Source organism: Protopterus annectens, chromosome 7.part1 (genome assembly GCF_019279795.1).
Source record: "Protopterus annectens isolate FY-2018-M chromosome 7.part1, PAN1.0, whole genome shotgun sequence".
NCBI classification, from domain to species: Eukaryota; Metazoa; Chordata; order Ceratodontiformes; family Protopteridae; genus Protopterus; species Protopterus annectens.
The window spans coordinates 426,572,419-426,593,000 of record NC_056740.1 but is presented as its reverse complement, the minus strand read 5'-3'; the positions used below and the strand labels follow the sequence as shown (position 1 = coordinate 426,593,000).

At 41.2% G+C, this 20,582-nt stretch overlaps 1 protein-coding gene across 1 annotated transcript in view; it reads left to right on the top strand.

The window, feature by feature from the left end:
* The window catches only part of STAB1 (stabilin 1), a 2,761,215-nt gene that overhangs the window by 1,016,752 nt on the left and 1,723,881 nt on the right, over positions 1 to 20,582 (top strand). The window contains exon 24 of the mRNA XM_044078505.1: positions 6,906 to 7,064. Within this exon, the coding sequence (XP_043934440.1) occupies positions 6,906 to 7,064 (159 nt within the window). The remainder of the gene's footprint in view (positions 1 to 6,905; positions 7,065 to 20,582) is intronic.

Sequence of the window (20,582 nt, the reverse complement as noted above, 5' to 3'; positions counted from 1 at the left end):
CCCAGTTTGCAGTCATCTGCGAACTTGGTCAGCCACAGTCCTTCCGTGTTGGCCTGTACCTCCGAGAAATACATACCGAACAAGAGAGGTCCCAGGACTGAGCCTTGTGGGATGCCACTTTTAACTGGTTTGGAGTCTGACATGGCTCCAGCAATTCTAACCATGTGGGTTCTGTCCTTGAGCCAGTTTGCAACCCATCTAGTGACATAGGGGTTTATATTTAAGTGATGAGCTTATCTATAATGCCCAAGTGGGGTATTGTATCGAAGGCTTTTGCGAGGTTCAGGTAGGCTGTGTGGACCACCTTCCCCTCATCACTGGCCTTGGTGACTGTTTCAAAGAAATCGACCAGGTTTAAGAGGCAGGATCTGCCCTTAACAAAGCCGAACTGGGTAGGATCCAGTGTCTGTAGGTCCCCAATATCTTTATTTATGAGGTCCATGATGATCCTTTCCATAGCTTTGCAGACCAAGCTAGTCAGGCTTATGGGGCGATAGTTTCCAGGATCTGTTGAGGCACCACCTTTGTGGAGAGGGACCACTGTTGCTGTACTCCACTCTTTGGGTACATATCCTGTAGTAAGGCTGAGATTGAACAGTAGTTTTATGTTTGGGTTTAGTTCTTCTTGGAGTTCATGTAGGATGCAGCCCGGGACACCGTCTGGTCCCATTGATGCTGTGTTTTTTGCTTTGGAGAGGGCGGCTCTTACCTGAGCATCTGAGATGTCAGGGGGGCAGCACTCTGCTGGAATAGATATTTGCCCTTTTGGTGGGGAAGGGGGGGGGGGAGTTTGTGCTGAACCTGTCAGCTAGGATGTTGGCAATGTCTGTGGGTTTGGTGTATTTTTTGTCATTTTGGACTAATTCTGAGCATATCTGAGAATTCCCACCCAGGTTCCTAACATAACTAAAGAAAGCCTTGCGATTATCCCTAGTGTCCTGTGCAATTTTTCTCTTGAAGCTGGCCTTAGACAATTTTATGAGTGCCCATAGTTTTTTGCTAATACTGATCAGAGATGCCTTCCCTTTTTGGGATTTTGCTCTATCATGTAGTAGCTTCCTCCTTCTATTGTATAGTTTGTTTATGACTGGGGTCCACCAGACAGGATGCCTGCCTTTGGAGGATTGGGTCTTGGTTTTATTTGGGATTGCATGATCCATGCATTCCTGAAGGTGTTCATAGAATGCATTTATAAAGGATTCTGCGGTCTGGGCTGTATTTTCCACAGGCCCGGGGACTTTGTAGGATTCCACCTTGGTTTTGAGGAGTGTGAAATTTGCTTTAGAGAAGTTTTTCACTGTGGTTTTCTGGGCAGGGGCTGGGGTCGGGATGTGAATATCTAGTGAGATTAATTTATGGTCTGATCTTACCAGTGAGGGATACACTTCTGGTCTGGAGCATAGAGTCCCCATGTTTGTGATGATCAGGTCCAGTATGTTTTCCCCTCTTGTGGGAGTGGTAACAAGTTGTTCCATAGCATTTGAGTTTATAAATTCTAGGAACCTTTGGGCTAGGGTGTTGGAGCTAGAGTAATGCTCCCAGTCTATGTTTGGGTAGTTGAAGTCGCCCAATATGATGGTGTTTGGAGAGACCTTCATATTTTCCAGTGTTCTCAGGAAGGTAGAGTGGGGTTCCTGGGTTTGGGAGGGTGGTCTGTAGCAGGCTATAAATTGGAAGGCAGTTTTACCCACTGTTAGTTGCACATGGATAGTCTTTGATGCTTCGTGCTGTGCCACCAACCTGGAGGTGTGGGTATCTTTGACGAATATTGATACTCCCCCTCCTTTTGTGGTTCAGTCCAAGTTTTGGGGCCGAAAAACATGGCATGAGGTATAACCTGGTAGTGCTGGGGTGCTCTCGGGAGCCTTGAACCAGGTTTCTGTTACTGCACAGATATCGATGTTCTCCATGCTAAGGAGAGTTTCGAGTGCGTGCATCTTGAGGTTTAGACTTCTGGCATTGAGTAGCATTACTCTTAGTTTCTTATCCCTTGTGATACCTATGGAGGTGGGTTTGTCTTTTGAGCCTTGCCTAAAAAACCCACTATGGGGGTGGCAAGAGCCTTTGCCAATATCCGAAAGCCCAGGGGTGACAGGTACAAGCCGTCCCTAGCGAAGCATCGTGGCTTGTCGAGCATGTCATCCCAGGCTGACAGGCATTGGATCCCCTTTGAATGACACCAATACTTAAGCCAATTGTTGAAATTGATCATCTTGTCTTCATATTGTGGCATCATTCTTGGTGAGGGTAAGATGCTACTCAAGGTCAGGGTCATACCAGCCTGGGCTACATGCTCAGAGAGCTCCTCTATGTCTCTTTTCATGTAGTCCAGGGAGGTACATCTCAGGTCATTCACACCAGCATGGACAATGACTGAGTCATATTTGTACTTGCCTTCGAGTGACCTGAGTGCTTGTGTTATGTGGCGGATCCTAGCGCCCGACAGGCAGCTCACCGTGACCTTCTCCTTGTTCAGCCTGGTGAGCGGGATGTCAGTGTGCCTGACGATAGAGTCACCTATTACAAGTGTATCAGGTGTGTTGTTTAGCGTTAAGGGCTGTGACTGTTCGGCACACTGGCTTTGTGAGCTATGTGTTGCATGTGTTTTGTTTTGGGGTAGCGGTTGCTTGGGTGTCTGCTTTGGAGGTCTCTGCTGCTTAGGCAGATTTTTATTTAGAGCCTCCCGGTATGTTTTTGTGTGTTTATGTGTTTGGTTTGTTGTCATGGTAGGTCTATGTGAGACTGGAATTGTAGTGAGTGTGGTTTCCGCCTCCTCCTGACTGGTTACGCCAGTACTGAGTTGAGAGAGCTTAGCCTCCAGTTTGGCTATATGGTTGCATCTCTCACATGTGTTGGAATTTGTTGGGAGGAGGAGAGAGTTGTCTGTGTACATGAGGCAGTTGTAACATTGCCTCAAGATTCCCAGATTCACCAGCTGGACCGGAGAGGAGATTGACAACTGACCTTTGGACTTGCTAGAATAGTATTGGGAATTCCTTTATAATTGAAAAAAATGGCCAATGGGGAACAAGGTACTCAAGGGGAGTTTCTGAGGGTGTAGTGCTTTTAATTTTTTAGTGCTGACTTATATAATTGCTTTAGTGAGCAAGTGCCAGTCTTTAGAGTAGGAATAGGGTGTTTATTATGAGAACTAGATCAGTTCTAAAGGAAAAAGTGAAGAGCAGACTTTGTGGAGCCAAGAATGGTTTAAACCCAATTAAACGGTGTTGCCCGATGCTGCGCTATGTGCAAAATCGCACAAAGCCGCGCTAAAGCGGGTTTTATACAGGGGGACTTGAAAGAGCTAGAATTTGGCCCAAAACGGCCAATAGACAACAGATTCTTGTGCTGGGAACACTCATCCAGGGATAGATTGGCTGCTCTAAGCTCCCCACTGCCAATGGTGAACAAAGAAGCCTCCCTTTATCCAAGAAAGGAAATAGGCAACACAGGAACTTTCCAAAAGTCCAGAATACAGTAAAGCCTGTATTTGGGCTACTCTAGGTCAGGAAAGACGGGAAACAAGGAATTTTTTTTTTTTGTAATGTAAAATAAATAAATAAATAAGTAAAATAGCAGAAAGTAGTAAGTCATACAGCTAGATCATGCTATTGCACTTGGTTCACCAAATTCTACTGCTCCATCATTTCACCTCATTTTATTCATCCGAACCCCGTTTTGACTATGCTTCCCTTTGTGGAAGATGGCACTGAGCAGTTATCATGTTTAATACATGCACCCCTGTGAGAAGAAGCCTCTCAGTGTCCCTATTTCAGTCTGCCGCCAACCTGACACAGCATGATGCTTGCAAATGATCGTTCTGGGCAGTTTTTGTTTCTACAAGCTGGATGCAACTAGGTACCCTAAACTGTCCTTATGGCCCTTTATTTCCAAACATATAAATCCTTGCTGGATTTTAACATAAAACAGCTCAGATAAATGAAATAAGTAATGCAGATCTTATTTAATACAACATAAAATAAATGCAAGTACACTTTGGAGCATTTAAAATATATACAGTTTCCTTCACATTTTAGGGATTATGCAGTGTGGTCACCATATCTGCAGCATGGCTACCATATGTGACATCTGATATTATTGGTTAAGTGAATAACAGAATACTTTCCCAGAGATAATATTTAACCATATGTCAACTGCATTCTAGTTGTATATACATATTAAGTACATTAATCTGAACTTTGACTTGCTGTGTCTGTTACTTTACTTCTGAATATCAATGTATAATTTTGGTTCATCATTGCTGTGTTTGTAATAAAAAAGAAGGCAAAGTGAAATCATAAAATCCCCAGTGAGGACTGCAATAAGCTTATTTGATCAGAGAGATCTAAAATAGTACTGTAAGATACAATGTGCAGGAAAAATGAAAAGAACGAACACTAGACTAAGCAAGGAGCAAGAAACTGAAATAACTTTATTATATTATGAAACACCCATAGTTAGATTTTAATTTCAGGCTGTGGTTGGTATTTTGTGTGCTATATCTTAAATCAGTGTTGTGCTTAATCTTTAGTGAATACAGTAGCTTATATTTACATGCTACTAATGCCTCTATCCCTGCATTTAACACTATGCTTTAGGCATTTGTTCAAAACAGTTTTCTGCTCTGATTGTCTGTTTGTCTGTCTGTATGTTCTTACCTTTATTTGAAATTTAAAATATGCCTGTAATATCACTCTAACACCATCAGGCCATTACCATATCCTAAACACAAATATAGCAACCATGCTCATAACTGGTATGGCAATTTAGTGCAGGGGGTTAAAGTTATGTTTCTATACCTCATTGCAAATCTATCACCCTATTAGCCTGATGAGCCTGGTCTGTAAGGCTATGGAACGTATCATCATGGAACTCATAAACAAAGACATTGGTAACCTCCAAACTCTAGACCTCACACAGTTCAGGTTTGTGAAGGGCAGATCATGCCTTTTGAACCTGATCGACTTCTTTGAGGGAGTCACCAAAGCCGTAAATGAGGGTTAGGTGGTTCACACAGCCTATCTTGACCTCGCCAAGGCTTTCGACACCATCCCCCATTCTGGAATTATAGCTAAACTCACTAAACTAGGTATAAATCTCTACATCACAAGATGGGTTGCCAACTGGCTCACTGACAGAACTCACACTGTAAAAGTTGCAGACTCCAAATCTGACTTCAAACCAGTGACAAATGGAGTACCACAGGGTTCCGTCCTCGGACCTCTCCTGTTTGGTATCTACTTATCTGAAGTACAGGCCTCTGGCTAATGAAGTTCACAGATGACTGCAAACTAGGAGCCACAATCAAAACTCCTAACGATGAGTCCCCAAATGATGTGGACATCCACAGAGACAGATGCCTGGTGTCAGAGGCCTGGCCTCAAGCTCAATGCCAAAAAGTGCATTGTCATCCCCTTTGGTAAAAACTCTGTACCCATGAACTACCACATAAATGGCAGTCTGCTTAATACTGAATGTGTGATAAGAGACCTTGGGACCCAGGTGGACAGTAGTCTCTCCTTTGATAATCACATCACCACAGTTAGTCAGGAAATCCTTCTATGTGGCACGCCTCATCACAAAAGGGTTCTCATCCAGGAAAAAAGAGGTCATTGTTCCTCTCTACTCGGCACTCATTAGACCCATTATAGGGTACAACGCCCCTTTTGGAATGTACCTAACAAGACATCTGCAGCAGCTGGAAAGGCCACAGAAGTACCTCACAAAGAGGATTACTGGCCTCAAACAGATGCCCTACACTGACCATCTCAAAAAACTCCAGCTTTACTCTGTAGCATATCGCCTACTCTGAGGAGATCTCTGCCTAACATATAAAGCTTTGTTAAACACAGAGCTGTTTGACATGCTACACCTAAAGAAATCCCAGTCCCTCCGAGCTACACGCTCTACAGACCTAAACCTTGTCAGCACAATAAACAGGACTTGCTGGAGGGATATATTCCTGACTTCCTATACTCTGGAACAAGCTACCCATCTATGTCAATCAAAGTTCCTTATTAGCACTCTTCAAGAAAAATCTTGAAGAGTGGATGGGAAATAGGAAATACACCCTGGGGATCACTTCTGTGGCTCTGCTCGATAGGGGCACAGGAAACTAACTTTCTTGGGTGGTGTAAGCCAGGAAACCTTGTTGGCTAGTCTTACTTAGGCCCTTGGACCGATAGCCTAGTGCCTACCTATGAACCTATGAGTCTACCTCCACCTTGTAGATCAGGGTTTGATCCCCTTAATATCCACTTTCATACTCTATGACTGTGAACATATCAGTTAACTGGACAGTGTTCCTGCTTCACGCTTGAAAACAAATAGCTGAGTCTAGTGGACTTACCTGGTTCCTACATAATAAGATAACATCTGTCACAGCTGTAGCTGAAAGTTAAAAACGAAGCTCATTTCTCAATCTGTGTGATTACACATTTCACTGAAAATCCTCCTTTCCCTTCCTCAGATTGATGGAAAGTAATTTCTTATCAGTTGCTGTATTTACCATTATCAGTAAGAGTTAAAGGGCCTGAGGTACCAGTTATTTAACTGAGCTCATTGCAAAACAATGAAATATGCATGACTAGACTGAACAATATGGCAGAAAAATGGCAAGCAGATGGAGGATTTAGAAACTCCTAAGTTCCTGCATATTTAAAAAGTGCTGTAATTGAATCTAAATGTTATGCATTGTTAACCTAACTTTCAAGAACAGATTATGTAGTTGCAGTAGGGGCATTTTCTGTTACCTCATGGATATTTTAAAATAATTAATTTTTACTATATTTCACTAAATTGTTTGATATTATTTGCATTGCATTTTATATGCATGAGTCTTGCTGTCTGATCAGTAAGGAAAAATAATTATTTGTAAGTAATGCGGAAGGAACTTTTTCACACAGGCTGAATGTACCAGTACAGGCCCAGGTAATGCAACTTGTCAATGTAACATTGGTTGGACTGGAGATGGTCAAGAATGTGTTGCCATAGACAGATGCTCAGAGGAGGACAGAGGAGGTTGCCATACCAATGCAGAGTGTCGATTTGTTGGGCCTGGACAGGTAAGTTAAATTTTTATTAAAGGCTTCACTTCATTTATCATTTTGTTGTAATTTCTGTTTACACTGCCACAACAAATACAGGAAGATTCTAAGCTGTTTGGTTAAAAAAAAAAAAGTTTCAAACCACCTGCTATCCATTTGAGTATCATCACATTTCAGCCAAACTAATGATATTAGCAGTGTGGACATCCAAATTAAGTGCATTTCTCAATTTTTTCCTTTGCTTTTAATTCACACAAGGGAACTGGCATTAAACTGTTGTCACAGTTATGTTAATAAAATGTAGCTTAGCACATCTCCATATGTGAATATTGACACGTGTGATGATAGGTTCATGGGTAGTTACTAGGCATATGGCTAAGAGCATTGAGGAGCCTAGCTCACCTTCCCAGTTACCCCGGAGCACTGGTTAATGAATCTGCTCAGAGTGACACAGTGGGCAAATGGAGGCTTAGGCAAGTCAGGTACATAACCCTTTGGAGGGGGGTCCAACTCTTTAGCAGAGATTATCTTTGTGGTTCCTATCCTGCTGATAGACTCAATGGAGGTGCGACCCAATGTTTAGAGGAGCTGCCATCCAGGTAGCCATAAGCGGTAGATGACAGCTGATGAATATGTGAGATCTGAGTGTGACAGGTAAAACTAGCCAGATGGAGTTTGCATGCTACCACACTTATGTCTGTAACTGGCTGCAGGGTATGAGCACCAATTGCTGTGATCAGCAAGAAGCATGCTGTGATAAACAGTACTGCTGCACCATTCCCCTTCTCCACTAGGTGTCAGTGCAGCAGCCAATACAGTTGCACCCCTTAACCAAAGAAGAACAAGTCTTCATCAGACATTCAGTCCCACCTCTCCATCAATGGATCCCCAGTGTCTAGGTTGTTTGTTGATCCCTGAGCCCATATTTAAGGATTTTATCCCTCTGCACCAAGCTGTCATTGAAATGACATCCATTTTTTGTTTGCTGAATTCACTTTGAGAGCTGACAGTTTATAGGTTCATAGGTTCATACTAGGCTGTCTGCCCTGGGGCATTTCTAAGCCTAGCTTGAGTGTGTTTGGCTTTTGCCACCCTTAGATTTGAGTTTGCTGTGCCATTTTTTAAGGTTAGTTTATTGTGCCTCTGTCTAGTAGTGACACAGAAGTAATCCCCGGGGTAAACCTACGATCTCCCATCCACTCATCAATATTCCTCTTGAAGAGAGTCAGTGAGGTGCGGACCAGGATTCTATTCCAAAGCGAAGGGAGCCTTTGGGTTAGAATCTGTCCCTCCAGCAAGTTCTATTTATTTCTGTGCTGAGGTTCAAGTCCCTCGAGTGCATGGTTCTAAGAGATTTAGATTTTCTGAGGTGGAGCATGTCCATTAATTCTGGGTTGGACATAGTTTGTATGTCAGGCACAGATCGCCTCGAAGTAGGCGATATGCGACTGAGTAAAGATGGAGTTTCTTTAACCTGGCAGCATATGGCATCTGTTTGTGTCCCTTGATCCTCTTTGTGAGGTACTTTTGGGGTCTTTCTAGCTGCTGCAGGTGTCGGGTAAGGTACATCCCAAAAGGGGCATTGTATTCTATGATGGGCCTGATGAGGGATGAATAAAGGGGCACTATTACCTTCCTTGATCTAGGTGTGAATCCTTTTGTGATAAGGGTGGGCTATGTAGAAGGTCTTTCTAACCACTTTGGCAATGTGGTTGTCAAAGGAGAGATTGCTATCAACTTGGGTCCCCAGATCCCTAATTACTTCTTCTGTATTTAATGGGTTACCACCTATGTGGTAAATGGTGGGCACTTTGTTTTTGCCAAAGGGTATGACTATACACTTCTTGGCATTTAGCTTTAGACCATGGCTCTGGCACCAGTTATTCGTCTCTATGAGACCTTTTTGAAGGATGTTTGTGTCAGCTGGAGAGTCAATTATGGCGTCCTGTTTGCAGTCATCTGCGAACTTGGGCAGCCATAGTCCTCCCGTGCTGGCCTGTACCTCGGAAAAGTATTTGCCGAACAAGAGAGGTCCCTGGACCGAGCCTTGTGGGATGCCACTTGTAACTGGTTTCGAGTCTGACATGACTCCGGCAATTCTGACTCTGTGTGTTCTGTCTTTGAGCCAGTTAGCAACCCATCTTGTGACATAGGGGTTTATGTTTAAGCTGGATAGCTTATCTATGATGCCCGAGTGGGGTATTGTGTCAAATGCCTTTGCGAGGTCCAGATAGGCTGTGTGGACTACCTTACCTTCATCTATGGCCTTGGTGACTGTTTCGAATAAGTTGACCAGGTTTAAGAGGCAGGATCTGCCCTTGACAAAGCCAAACTGAGTAGGCTCCAGTATCTGTAGGTCCCCAATGTCTTTGTTTATGAATTCCATGATGATCCTCTCCATGGCCTTACAGATAAGGCTAGTCAGGCTTATAGGGCGATAGTTACCAGGGTCCATTGAGATGCCACCTTTGTGGAGTGGGACCACTGTTGCTGTACGCCATTATTTGGATACATATCCCGTAGTGAGGCTGAGATTGTACAGCAGTTTTACGTGAGGGTTTAGTTCTTCTTGGAGTTCATGTAGGATGCAACCCAGGACACAGTCTGGTCCCATTGAAGCAGTGTTTTTTGCCTTGGAGAGGGCGGCCCCTTCACCTGAGCATCTGAGATGTTAGGGAGGCTGCACTCTATTGGGGATAGATATTTGCTCTTTAGGGGGGGAAGGGGGGGGGAAGTTTGCACTGAACCTGTCTGCCAGGATGTTGGCAATGTCTGTGGGTTCAGTTTTTGTCATTTATAATCAACTCTGAGCATATCTGGGAGTTGCATCCCAGGTTCCTAACATAGCTAAAGAAAGCCTTGTGATTGTCTTTAGTGTCCTGTGCAATTTTTCTCTCAAAGCTGGCCTTGGAGGATTTTATGAGGGATCGTAATTTTTTGCTAGTACTGATCAGAGATGCCTTCGCTTTTAGGGATTTTGCTCTATCATGTAGTAGCTTCCTCCTTCTGTTGTACAACTTATTTATGGCTGGGGTCCACCAGACTGGACGCCTGCCTTTGGACGCTTGGGTTTTGGTTTTGTTTGGGATAGCATGATCCATGCATTCCTGGAGGTGTCCATAGAATGCGTTTATATAGGATTCTGTGGTTTGGGCCATAGTTTCCACTGGCCCTGGGGCCTTGAAGGATTCCACCTTGGATTTGAGAAGTGTGAAGTTCGCTTTTGAGAAGTTTTATAGTGCCCTGCTGAAATTGTGGCCACATCTGCTTCCATCTTTTGCATTCCAGTGTGATTTAATCCTGAATGCCCTTTCACTTCCATCAAAAAGCATTCCAACTAAGCTGCAGTCCCATCCCTTATGGAGGGAAAGCTTTCACTAAACACTCAGCCACTCTTTTTATGTGGCTGAGAATTCTGCATAATTACTGCAGTCAGGCCACTGGTGTCCCAGACAGTATTATAAACAGTGTGCTGAAACAACTTACTAAAGGTAATAGTAAAGCACTGAATGTATTTGTTTGTATATTAATGTATTATTTTAGTGAAAGCATTCTAATGCCTGACTCTTAGTCATCTTACATAAAATAGTACAAATAACAATAGAATAGTAGCAGTTTGTTGACCATGTAGGTAGACTGGTCCACAGACCCCTTTTAACCACAACCTGGACCCGTGGCAAATAAAAAATAATATTATTTTGCTTGGATATATAAAAACAACATTCATCCATGAATATATATAAGTGACAAGGAACAGAAAATGTCAGGATCACAGTTCTGAATGTTTTTCACAGACTGTAATATATGTACAGCACCTTATAAGTCTTGCTAATTCTATATGATTAGACAAACTAACAATGTTCTGATCTCCACTATAATATATAGAAAAGATGGATAATGGTAAGGAGTAACACATTCTGCTGCTAATGGAAATGTTATTGCTAATGGACGATTAGCTCTGAAAAGCTTCATTGATAATATTCTGGAAGATGATCTTGGAGATTTGGTTTTACATGAAGAGTCAATACAGAGTTTTTAATGTTTTATTACCCAAGAAGTTATTTTACTGTAGAATGCGGTTATGATTTAATTTTTATTGTTTATTACAGTCATATAAACATATGCAAATAATCATGCATAAGATGACATAAAATGAACTAACAATGAAATAAGTTCTTAGGTGGAGAAAAACAAAAAAAAGAAAAACGTATGAACAGCACATTAAAAAAGAAAACTGCTGGCCATTAATATTAGCTGAATATTCTCTGAAATGTTAAAAACTTGACATAAGGCCAGATCCCAAAAGACTTTCTTTCAGGACTTCCAAGATGGCTGCACATTGAGTAACAGCTTAATTCTACTCAGCATGAAAACAGAAACTTAGCAGAGAAAGCCAGTGTATTTATATTTCTGGGTAAATTTCAGTAACTGGCTAGTAAGTGCACTGCCTGGATGCCTGGAAAAAAGAAATAAAAAAGACCTGAAGGAAAATCAGCTACAAGAGGTGAGGAAAAAACACTGACTGGGAACAGCAGTGCAGCTGTTCAGCAAAAGAGCAGTGCAACCTCCAGACATGACTTCCTGTACCTACTGGAAAGTATAAGATAACTGCACACAGACCTGATTAAAATAAACAAAAAACTGAGTATATTGACTCACAATAAAAGGCTGGAAAAAATGGAAGCAACTTTAAACAGCTATTCAAATAAGGTAATAAAACTGAAATACTCAGAGGTTAAACTGAAGAAAAGGCTGGTTGAATATTAAACTGCTCAAGAAGAGATTGTTGTGTCTTTCGGCTTATCCCGGTTAGGGGTCGCCACATTGGAACTCCAGTCCGCTAATGTTTGGTAGTGGATTTTTACATGCCGAGTTACCAGCCCTGACGCACAACCTTCAACAAAGGCATGCCTATTCATGTATGCCTCCACACAGAAGACGCTCTAGCTGAGAATCGAATGGGACAACGTCTTGCTATGAGGCAACAACGCTACCACAGCACCACTACTGCAGGTATCTGCTCAAGAAGAGATGTTTCACAAAATAATAGAATTAGAGGACAGAGCATGTAGGGAAGACCTGATATTTTCTTCTGTACTAGAGAAGTTTGAAGGAACAGACTGTATTAATTTTATGAAAGCACAAATAAGCAACTGGACTGGTATTCCACAGCAGGAGTTGTTAATTGAAAGGACACATCATGTGTATTGGCTTGGCTATGACAAGGAACCTAAACCTTTAATACTAAAGATGCAATCCTACCAGCAGAAGGAATTGATTCTGACAAAACTGTGGCAGAAAGACAAAGTGGGAGAAAGAAGAGTATTTGTGGAGAATGATTACTCATCGTACACCAGGCAGAAGAGAAGTAAATTTATTCCACTATTCAGGGAATTTCGAGAAGCAGGCATGAGACTCAAACTGTTGTACCCAGCTATCTTTAAAATATTCTTCCCTGGAGGGACAAAATCATTTTTTGATGAACTACATGCCAAGGAGGAAATACAAAAGTTTGTTCAACGAAAAGTGAGCTATGAAACAGAATGAGATTCTGCTTCTTCTGCTGTGTCAGTGAAACCTTTTCCAATGTTTCAGCGGAAAATGCTTGAAAGAAGGAAAAAAAGTACAAGAGTCAAGTGGAAGAATAAAGAGAATGTTGGAAATGAAGCAGAGACAGGATTTGGGAGATGGAGATGAATAGGAATAAAACCAGTAACTTGGAAACTGACAAATGTGGGATTACAGAGCAATAAGTATATTTGTAAAACATAAATGATAAAAAAATGGAAAAAGTGCATAAATACAAATGAATTACTAGAAATAAGTCACCGGAGGGTTCATCAGATAGCAAAACCAACTTTAATGAGCACACGAACAAAAAGAATGCTTTAATAGTTTTAAATGTTTTTAAATGTTCTTAAATGTCACTGCACAGTTATTTTATATGTATTCAAGGTTTTTTTCACATTTTATTGTAATTTTACTGTATTGAATTGATTTATTGTGATTTTAAGTTAGATATGATCTGCATGCACAGTTCTTTATGGCATTTTTTGTACCCTATTTTATAATGTGTCTTTAAATGTGGAATAGTTGTTAACTGATTTATTAAGGGCTGTATATAAAGGATTGTCTCAAGTTGGTATGCTCATCTGATGAAATTGTAATGATGAAAATGCGGTGATCCAGTTAAGGCATTTGATTTGTTCGTGTGCTCATTAAAGTTGGTTTTGCTATCTGGTGAACCCTCCAGTGACTTATTTCTTGGTTATATTTGTAAAACATGACAGAACAGGAAAATATGGAAATATTGGACTCTTTTGGACTTTGTTAAACTTGTAGGGCACTCTAAAGCATATGCCCTACTTTATGTCATTAATATTTGGAAAAATACTTAAGAGAGGGGTAGAGGATGGAGAAAGGTAAGTAAAAGTAATTTTTTCTTAATTGTACTATTTTTATAGTGCATGATTTTCTTTGCATGCTATAAAGTTTTCTCAGTTATTTTTAAGTGTAATTGGGATAATTACATAGGTGCTCCTAATATTTTTCTTTCTCCATTTTCTTTCTTTTTTTCTTTCTTTCTTTCTTTCTTTCTTTCTTTCTCTTTCTTTCTTTTTCCTTGTTCAGTTTTAAGAAATGTAGGCACTGCAATATAAAAAAAAAAAAGAACAAAAGTCTGGTTAAAAGAGCATGACAATAGAAAAATGAGTGTGCCTTTCCTCATTCATACAAAGGGGAATGAGTGGATTAAGGCCCTTAGTTTGATCTAGCAACACATTTTAAGAGAAAGCAAGTAAATGAAAAAGAATATGAAATATTATAAGGCTTTTTTCTACCAAGTAAATGTATGCTTAGCAACACTTCTATTTCTGGTCCTCGTGTCTCCAGGAGACAATCTGATAAAGAAAAATGGCTAGGAGATAATGTTCTTTGAAAGCATTCAAGTGTTTATTCAGCTAGGAGAGCTATAAAGATAAGACAAAACCAGACAGCACTTAGTTGAAGCACAGGCTGGACCATGTGTCTTAGCATGGATAACCTGTCTTTTAGGTTAACAAAAGTCTGTGAGTATAGCTGTCAGTTTGGAACATATCTGGAAGTTAATACTTGAAACTATACATAGTTTTGTGTTTTTATTAAGTTAATAAATTTGAGGGGGGATTGGGTGTGTGTGTTTTTTTTTTGTTTGAAGGCTTTCAATAAAACAAAAAAAGTTTTGTAAGATGTGACATTGGCTCAAACAGATATGAAAAGAAACAACTGTATAAAAGTTGAACCTGCCAAACAGTGTCTGCTTGTAACACAAAACTCTAACTAGACATTATACAAGAAAGCTGTTATACATAAAAGGTGGGAATAATATTTTTTAATATAATGTTGCTTTTTGTAATGTCTTTAAAATGTCAATGGCCTCACAGATAAATACAAAAAAGAGTAGGTTTTCAGGATGGTTATTCAGTGGAATACCTGAGACATAGGAAAGGAGAAGTATTGATATGAATTGCAAGAGGAGCTCCAACAGTGATAAATAAAGATAAAAAAGATAACAAATGGTTGATTTTTAGTACTAAGTGCCTACAGGCAAAGGAGGAGGATTATACAGACATGTATTTATATTCCATCTAAACCTGCTATAATGGAGTTTAAGAAAATTCTGGGAGAAATAATCAGCTTTCAGCAAGGAATATTGCTTAGAGGTGGGGACTGGAATTTGATTTGCAACAGTGAAGATGTGTCTGGGGGGGGTTCAAGAAGGGAAAATATAACAAAGGAGGGTAGATTTTTGAAGAAATTTATGAAAATATTTGGCATGGAACACTTGCAATGCTAAGAGAACTGCACTCAGTTCCAGGACATTTATGTGCAAGTTGGCCTCGATAAGGGTCCAGGTGCCTTGGACAGTCTTTCCCTGAAAATGCCCCTCCACCCTAACAGTGAAGCTTCCATGGTCACCGTGGCCATGGGTTGGGGAAAACAGAATGTTTGCAACAGTTTGTAAGGTGTATCATGTGGTTGACCATTGTGCAGAAAGGAGCCACTGCAGAATTCTCATGTGCAGTCTCTCCAGTGGTACCATAGTAATGGCACCTGCCATGGAGCCCAAGAGTTGCAGTACAAGACGTGCTGGTACAAACGTGTGAGGAAGAAGGTCTTGAACTTAGTGTCTTATTTTCAAAAGCCTGTGAGGGGGGAAAGAAGCTTGACAGGATTTTGCATCGAAGACTGCTCCAATAAATTCCAGTGTCTTTGTTGGGGACATCTGAGATTTGTCTTTGTTGATTGTAATCCCCAAGTGGAAAGTGAGAACTTGAATGTAAGAGTGGCTGTGGATTAGGAGATTCCTGGTCGGAGCGGTAAGGAGCCAGTTGTCTAGATAGGGAAACAGCTAGAATCTTTGTAGTCAAAGATGGGCTACCACAACTGCCATACATTTGGTGAACACTCGGGGGGGGGAGCTGTCGAGAGACTGAATGGCAGTGCCCTGAACTGTTAGTGATTGGCTCCCAGCTGAAAGTGGAGAAACCTCCGGGAGTAGTGATCCATCTTTATGTGGTAGTATGCATCCTGTAGGTCTATAGAGCACATCCAATTGTCCCTCCCTTGGAAGGGAAGAATGGACTGTACTGTGACCATATGGAATTTTTGAGGTTTGATGAATTTATTCAGTAGACTGAGATCCAGGATTAGTCTCCAGTCTCCTGTCTTTTTTGGCACTAAAAAGAACCTCGAGTAAAACCCGGCTCCTGTCTGTTCTGGTGGGACTGGTTGGATGACTCTTTTTCTTAGCAGTTTTTCTATTTCTAAGGCTGCTAATTCCCTCTGATTGGGTGGTACATCGGGGATTCATTTGATGGGTCTGGGAGGTAAGTCAAATGGTATTTGGTAGCCTCTGGATATTATTCTCTGCACCCAAACATTGGTAGTAATAAGATGCCAGGCTGGTAGATGCAGGGAAAAAATACCCCGACTGCTTTCAGAGGAAAGGAATTGGGCCGCTGCTCAGGAGCGCTGGTAGGGTCTGCCAGAGAAAGAATCTCTGGTTCCCTGGTTACACGGACCCCCTCTACCCCATCTTCCATATGAGTTGCCCCCTCTGCCCCAGGGGGATTGTTCACCATGAATGTCACAAAAGGATCCTTGGGATTTCTTGAACCATATCTTTCCTCCCTTCTGGTTCCTGGAGTAGGACCTTTGGGCAATGGAAAAGTGTATGCCCACAGCAGACAAGGTCTCTCTGTCTTTCTCACTATGTGCAAGTGTGTTTCGTACCTTGGGTCAAAAAAGTGCAGATTCATCGACAGGTGCATTGACGAAGGAAGATTTAAAGGGGTCTGCGAAGTCACACAATCACGTCCAAGCATTACGTCTCATGACAACACCAGATGTGGCAGCTCAAGCTATCCCCTCGGTGGTGTGAGATATCAAAAGCATAGAGGAGTTCAAGATGGATTCAAGGGTAGCTAAGCTGCGAGGCTACAGTGTCACGTACCTCATCAGGCAGTACCCCCCGGCAAAGAGGAAGACATTTCAGAAATAAGGTCTCTCTGGAGTTGAGTAAAGTGTGCCAGATACTTCAGCGACCAAATGGCGAAGGTCGCTGATGCATAGGTCTGCTTCCCTAATTTGTCCATGTTCCTGGACTCCCTGTTTAGAGGATGGACATTGGAACTATGTTCTGCCAGTTCCCTCTTGGTAGCTGCCACCGTAACCATAGAATCAATTGTCAGCTACTTGAACCAATGGGGCTGGTCTTCAGGTGTAGATAAAATTTTGTTCGGCCTCTGGGGGACAGGATCTACATTGTCCAGGGCCTTCCAGTCACACTGCACAGTTAGTTTAACAAGATCATCTTTTGGTGGGGTCACCCAGGAAGTAGATGGCTGGGCATGGAAGGCCTGCAGAAACACAGATTCCTCAGAAGAAGGGTTCGAGGACTTCCATTCCCCCTGCTGTTTGAGGATTTCGATAATGTCTCTGAATGAAACATCATCTGGGGGAGAGCATGGGGACCCTGCTCCCTCATCACAATCAGTGTCTTCTGTGATAGATTCCACCGGGGAGTCAAGGCGCTTCCTCTTGCATGGTTTCTTCCAGGGTGGCTTTCCAGTGGGATCTTCTGAGGAGGACTCTGGAGAAGGTGTTCCCTTCACAGGGGGTTCTTGTGACTCCCATGCCCAGGCATCTGACATAGTGGATTGGGAGGGGAGCATGCTAGGGGACGTTTCTGATACTGCTCTGCTAGGTGCTGGCTTTGAGCCTTCGGAATGAAGGGCCCTTTCCATCACCTGTACAGCAGGCCCACTCGAGCCCACCTCCAGTTGAGGTCTTCCGAGAGAACTGGAAGCCATCAGAGCTGTGGACATAGACAGGGCCAGCAAGAAAATAGGTGCCGGATTAGGTATCAAGGTATGGACGGTCCAAGCACCCCTCCGAGAAAGCATCGGCTCCATCATAGCCAATGCAGCAAGGGTGGTTGTGCAGACAAGGGAGACTGTTGTTGGAGCCAAGACAGTATGTACTGAAGCAGACATCGGTACCGGGAACAGAAAGGTGCTGGTGGAGGATAAGCAGGGTAAGATGAGGTAAAGGATTCCGAGCCAGGACAGAAGGAAGGTGTAGCTGGAATGGGCAATCCCCTAGGTGCCAGAAGCCAATCCACAACCCACACTGGGTCTAGTTCAGAAAAATTCCTAGTGGATCTAAAGGAGGCTGCTGAAGGGGAATCAGGTCTTCTAGAAAGGGACTAAACCTCTGCTGCAAGAAAGGGTCGTAAGTTGGAGAATACCTTATCCTTGGCAGGAATTCGAATTTTGGAGTCAGTAGAGCCAAAGAAACTGTCGCCACCATGGCCGGGGATGCTGCCAAGGCATGTACAGTCATCGGAGTCCGGGGGCCGAAGAAGCTGTCGGCACCATGAATGGGGATGGTGCTGAGGTATGTACCTTCCTTGGAGTCCATAGAGCCAAGGAAATAGTCGGCACTGTGGACTGGGATGGTGCCGAGGTACGTACAGTCATCGGAACCAATGTGGGAACCAAGGACGGCACCGAAGTCAGTGGTGCTGTGGTTGGAACCGAAATAGGAATGAATGCCATGGTTGGCAGCAAGGGGGTGCCGAGGAGGTCTGCGCCGAGGATGCTGGTGAAGCACAGAGCCAACTCGGTTCCATAACTGATGGGGATGCAGAAACCGAGAGACTCCGTTTTGCCTTATATTTTTTGGTCTTAGGAGGGGGTGAGACCCCCGACCCAGATAGAGCCTCCAAGAAGGGTGTCTTGAGTAGCCCTTTTAAAATAAGTTTAGTCTTATGTTCTGCTAGTGTTTGATTACTAAAACTAGCACAAATGTCACAATCAGCTTTAATATGATCCACGCCCAAACAGTAGACACAACTGACGTGTATCTGTATTAGGCATCTTACGTCCACACTTGTCACACTGTTTAAAGCCCAACTTAGCTTTGTCTGACATAGTAAGGAAAACAATGCTATCCTGTAGAAAGAATAAGATAAACTTATATATATATATATATATATATATATATATATATATATATATATATATATATATATATTAAATAATAAAAATAATAATAATAAAAATATTTAAAATATAAAGATAAAATAATAAAATACCAGTAGTGTTAGTTAAGGAATACCACTAGTAAAAAGGGAAGGCCTGTCAAAGACAGGAGAGAGGGACAGTAACAAAAAGAGAAAAAATTTAAATTACCAAGGAAAAGGGTAGGAAATAGGCCTAGGTTATAAGCGACAGTGAAAAAAGGCTAACCTGACTAAAAATTTAGTAATTTAGAAGAAAAAACTGTCAAAATCAGCAATTTGCTACTTAGCTTTGAGAGAGATGACTAACATGTCTGACTAGGAACGTGGCAAACACGATTTGGAGTATCTAGGAGAGGGGCATTGTGGGTAGGTTTTTAGCTGAGAGTTTTTGGCTTGCGCGAGCTGGAAAATGGCCATATCAGTTTTGAGGATGGAACTGAGGTCCTATCTGTAATGTAGGAACAAAAGATTTCTAACATCAGATGTGAAGCTTTCTTACTTAGCTCATGTCATCATGCAGTCTATGCATGCAGATCAGATTACATTACATCTAATGTGTATATGCAAGCCTAATTATGAATGTCAAGTCTCTGATTGGCTAATATAGCATAGTAGGCTTCTTTTACAAGAATTATGAGCTACACTGTCTGCAAACATATTCATGGTTCCCTTTTATAATAGTGACTATATTTTGTGATCAAATATATACAGAAATGTTATTTTTTCTTGTAAACAGTTAATTATAGCCACTATTTCTAGTGAATAATCTGGAGTTTTTTGTAAATAGATCTTTATAAATAACTTTCCTATGCAGTTAGCAAGTCTCTAGTATAGGCTTATACATTTACAGGAAATGTTTATGACTAATGGTAATAACTGTAAGGATACTCAAACACTGTTCTAAATCCTAGCAAATATAGGTATGAATAATTTTGATTGAACTATAATTTCTTTGCATTTAATATGTTGATTTCCTTATTGCATCCTAGATATTATTTAAATTTCAGATGTCATGTTTTCAGTTATTATAAAGACATATTTTTTAGTATATTGGCACTTTATGACAAGGAAAGAGCTCAGCAATATCTATGACTTGTGATAACACAACAAACAAGTTACTGAGCTATCTCTATCTTAATTTTGTCTTTGAGTCATTCACTTTAAAGACCAGATATCCATAGGAAGTTTTATATAAATAATGGTTTTTACTAATTTTTGTCATTTTAACTGATGCCATTTAATTATTATTGATTTTAGTCAGTTATTTAGACATCTGCTATTCCAAAAGTTTAGGAGTTAATTAAGGACAAATATGTCTTATGGAATATTTCTAAAAATCTATGTTAACAACTTTTGGGAATGACACACACTCACTATGTGCTAGCCCTCAATTCTCGTGAAGTTTTTATTTACTGGTAGCTTGTCATGATAAGATTTATTCAGAGGGCAAGTAAATACAAATGCTAAATGATTCTTTGATTTGTTCTGCCATTTTGAAGTTTTTATTAGAACTAATACAGATTACATGTTTAGGTATTTTGGGTAATCATTTAGATTGTTAATAAAGCTAATGTTTACTTAGTCTGTTAAACACTAAATTTAGATTATATATATCCTAGTATGTCTCTTGCTTCCTTAGTGAATAATTACTATATAAATTCCAAAATCCAAGATACAAAAAACTAAGAAATTAAAACAAAAACAACTGGCAACTTCACTGAAGACTGAATCCACAAGGTTTAATGAATCACTTTCCGTCCAAATACTTCTTTGAACATCAGATACTAACATTTGCAAAAAATCAAGTTTCAATAGTCATGTTTAACCATGATTAAAATTAGCTGGTCTCTCCATCTTAAAATTTAAAGGAACAGAAGTTAAAATAGCATTGTGAACATAATATGCATTTTCCTGTTCTTTAAAACTGCCTTATTTAACAAGCAAGCAAACACATTTGTTGCAGCAGCAAT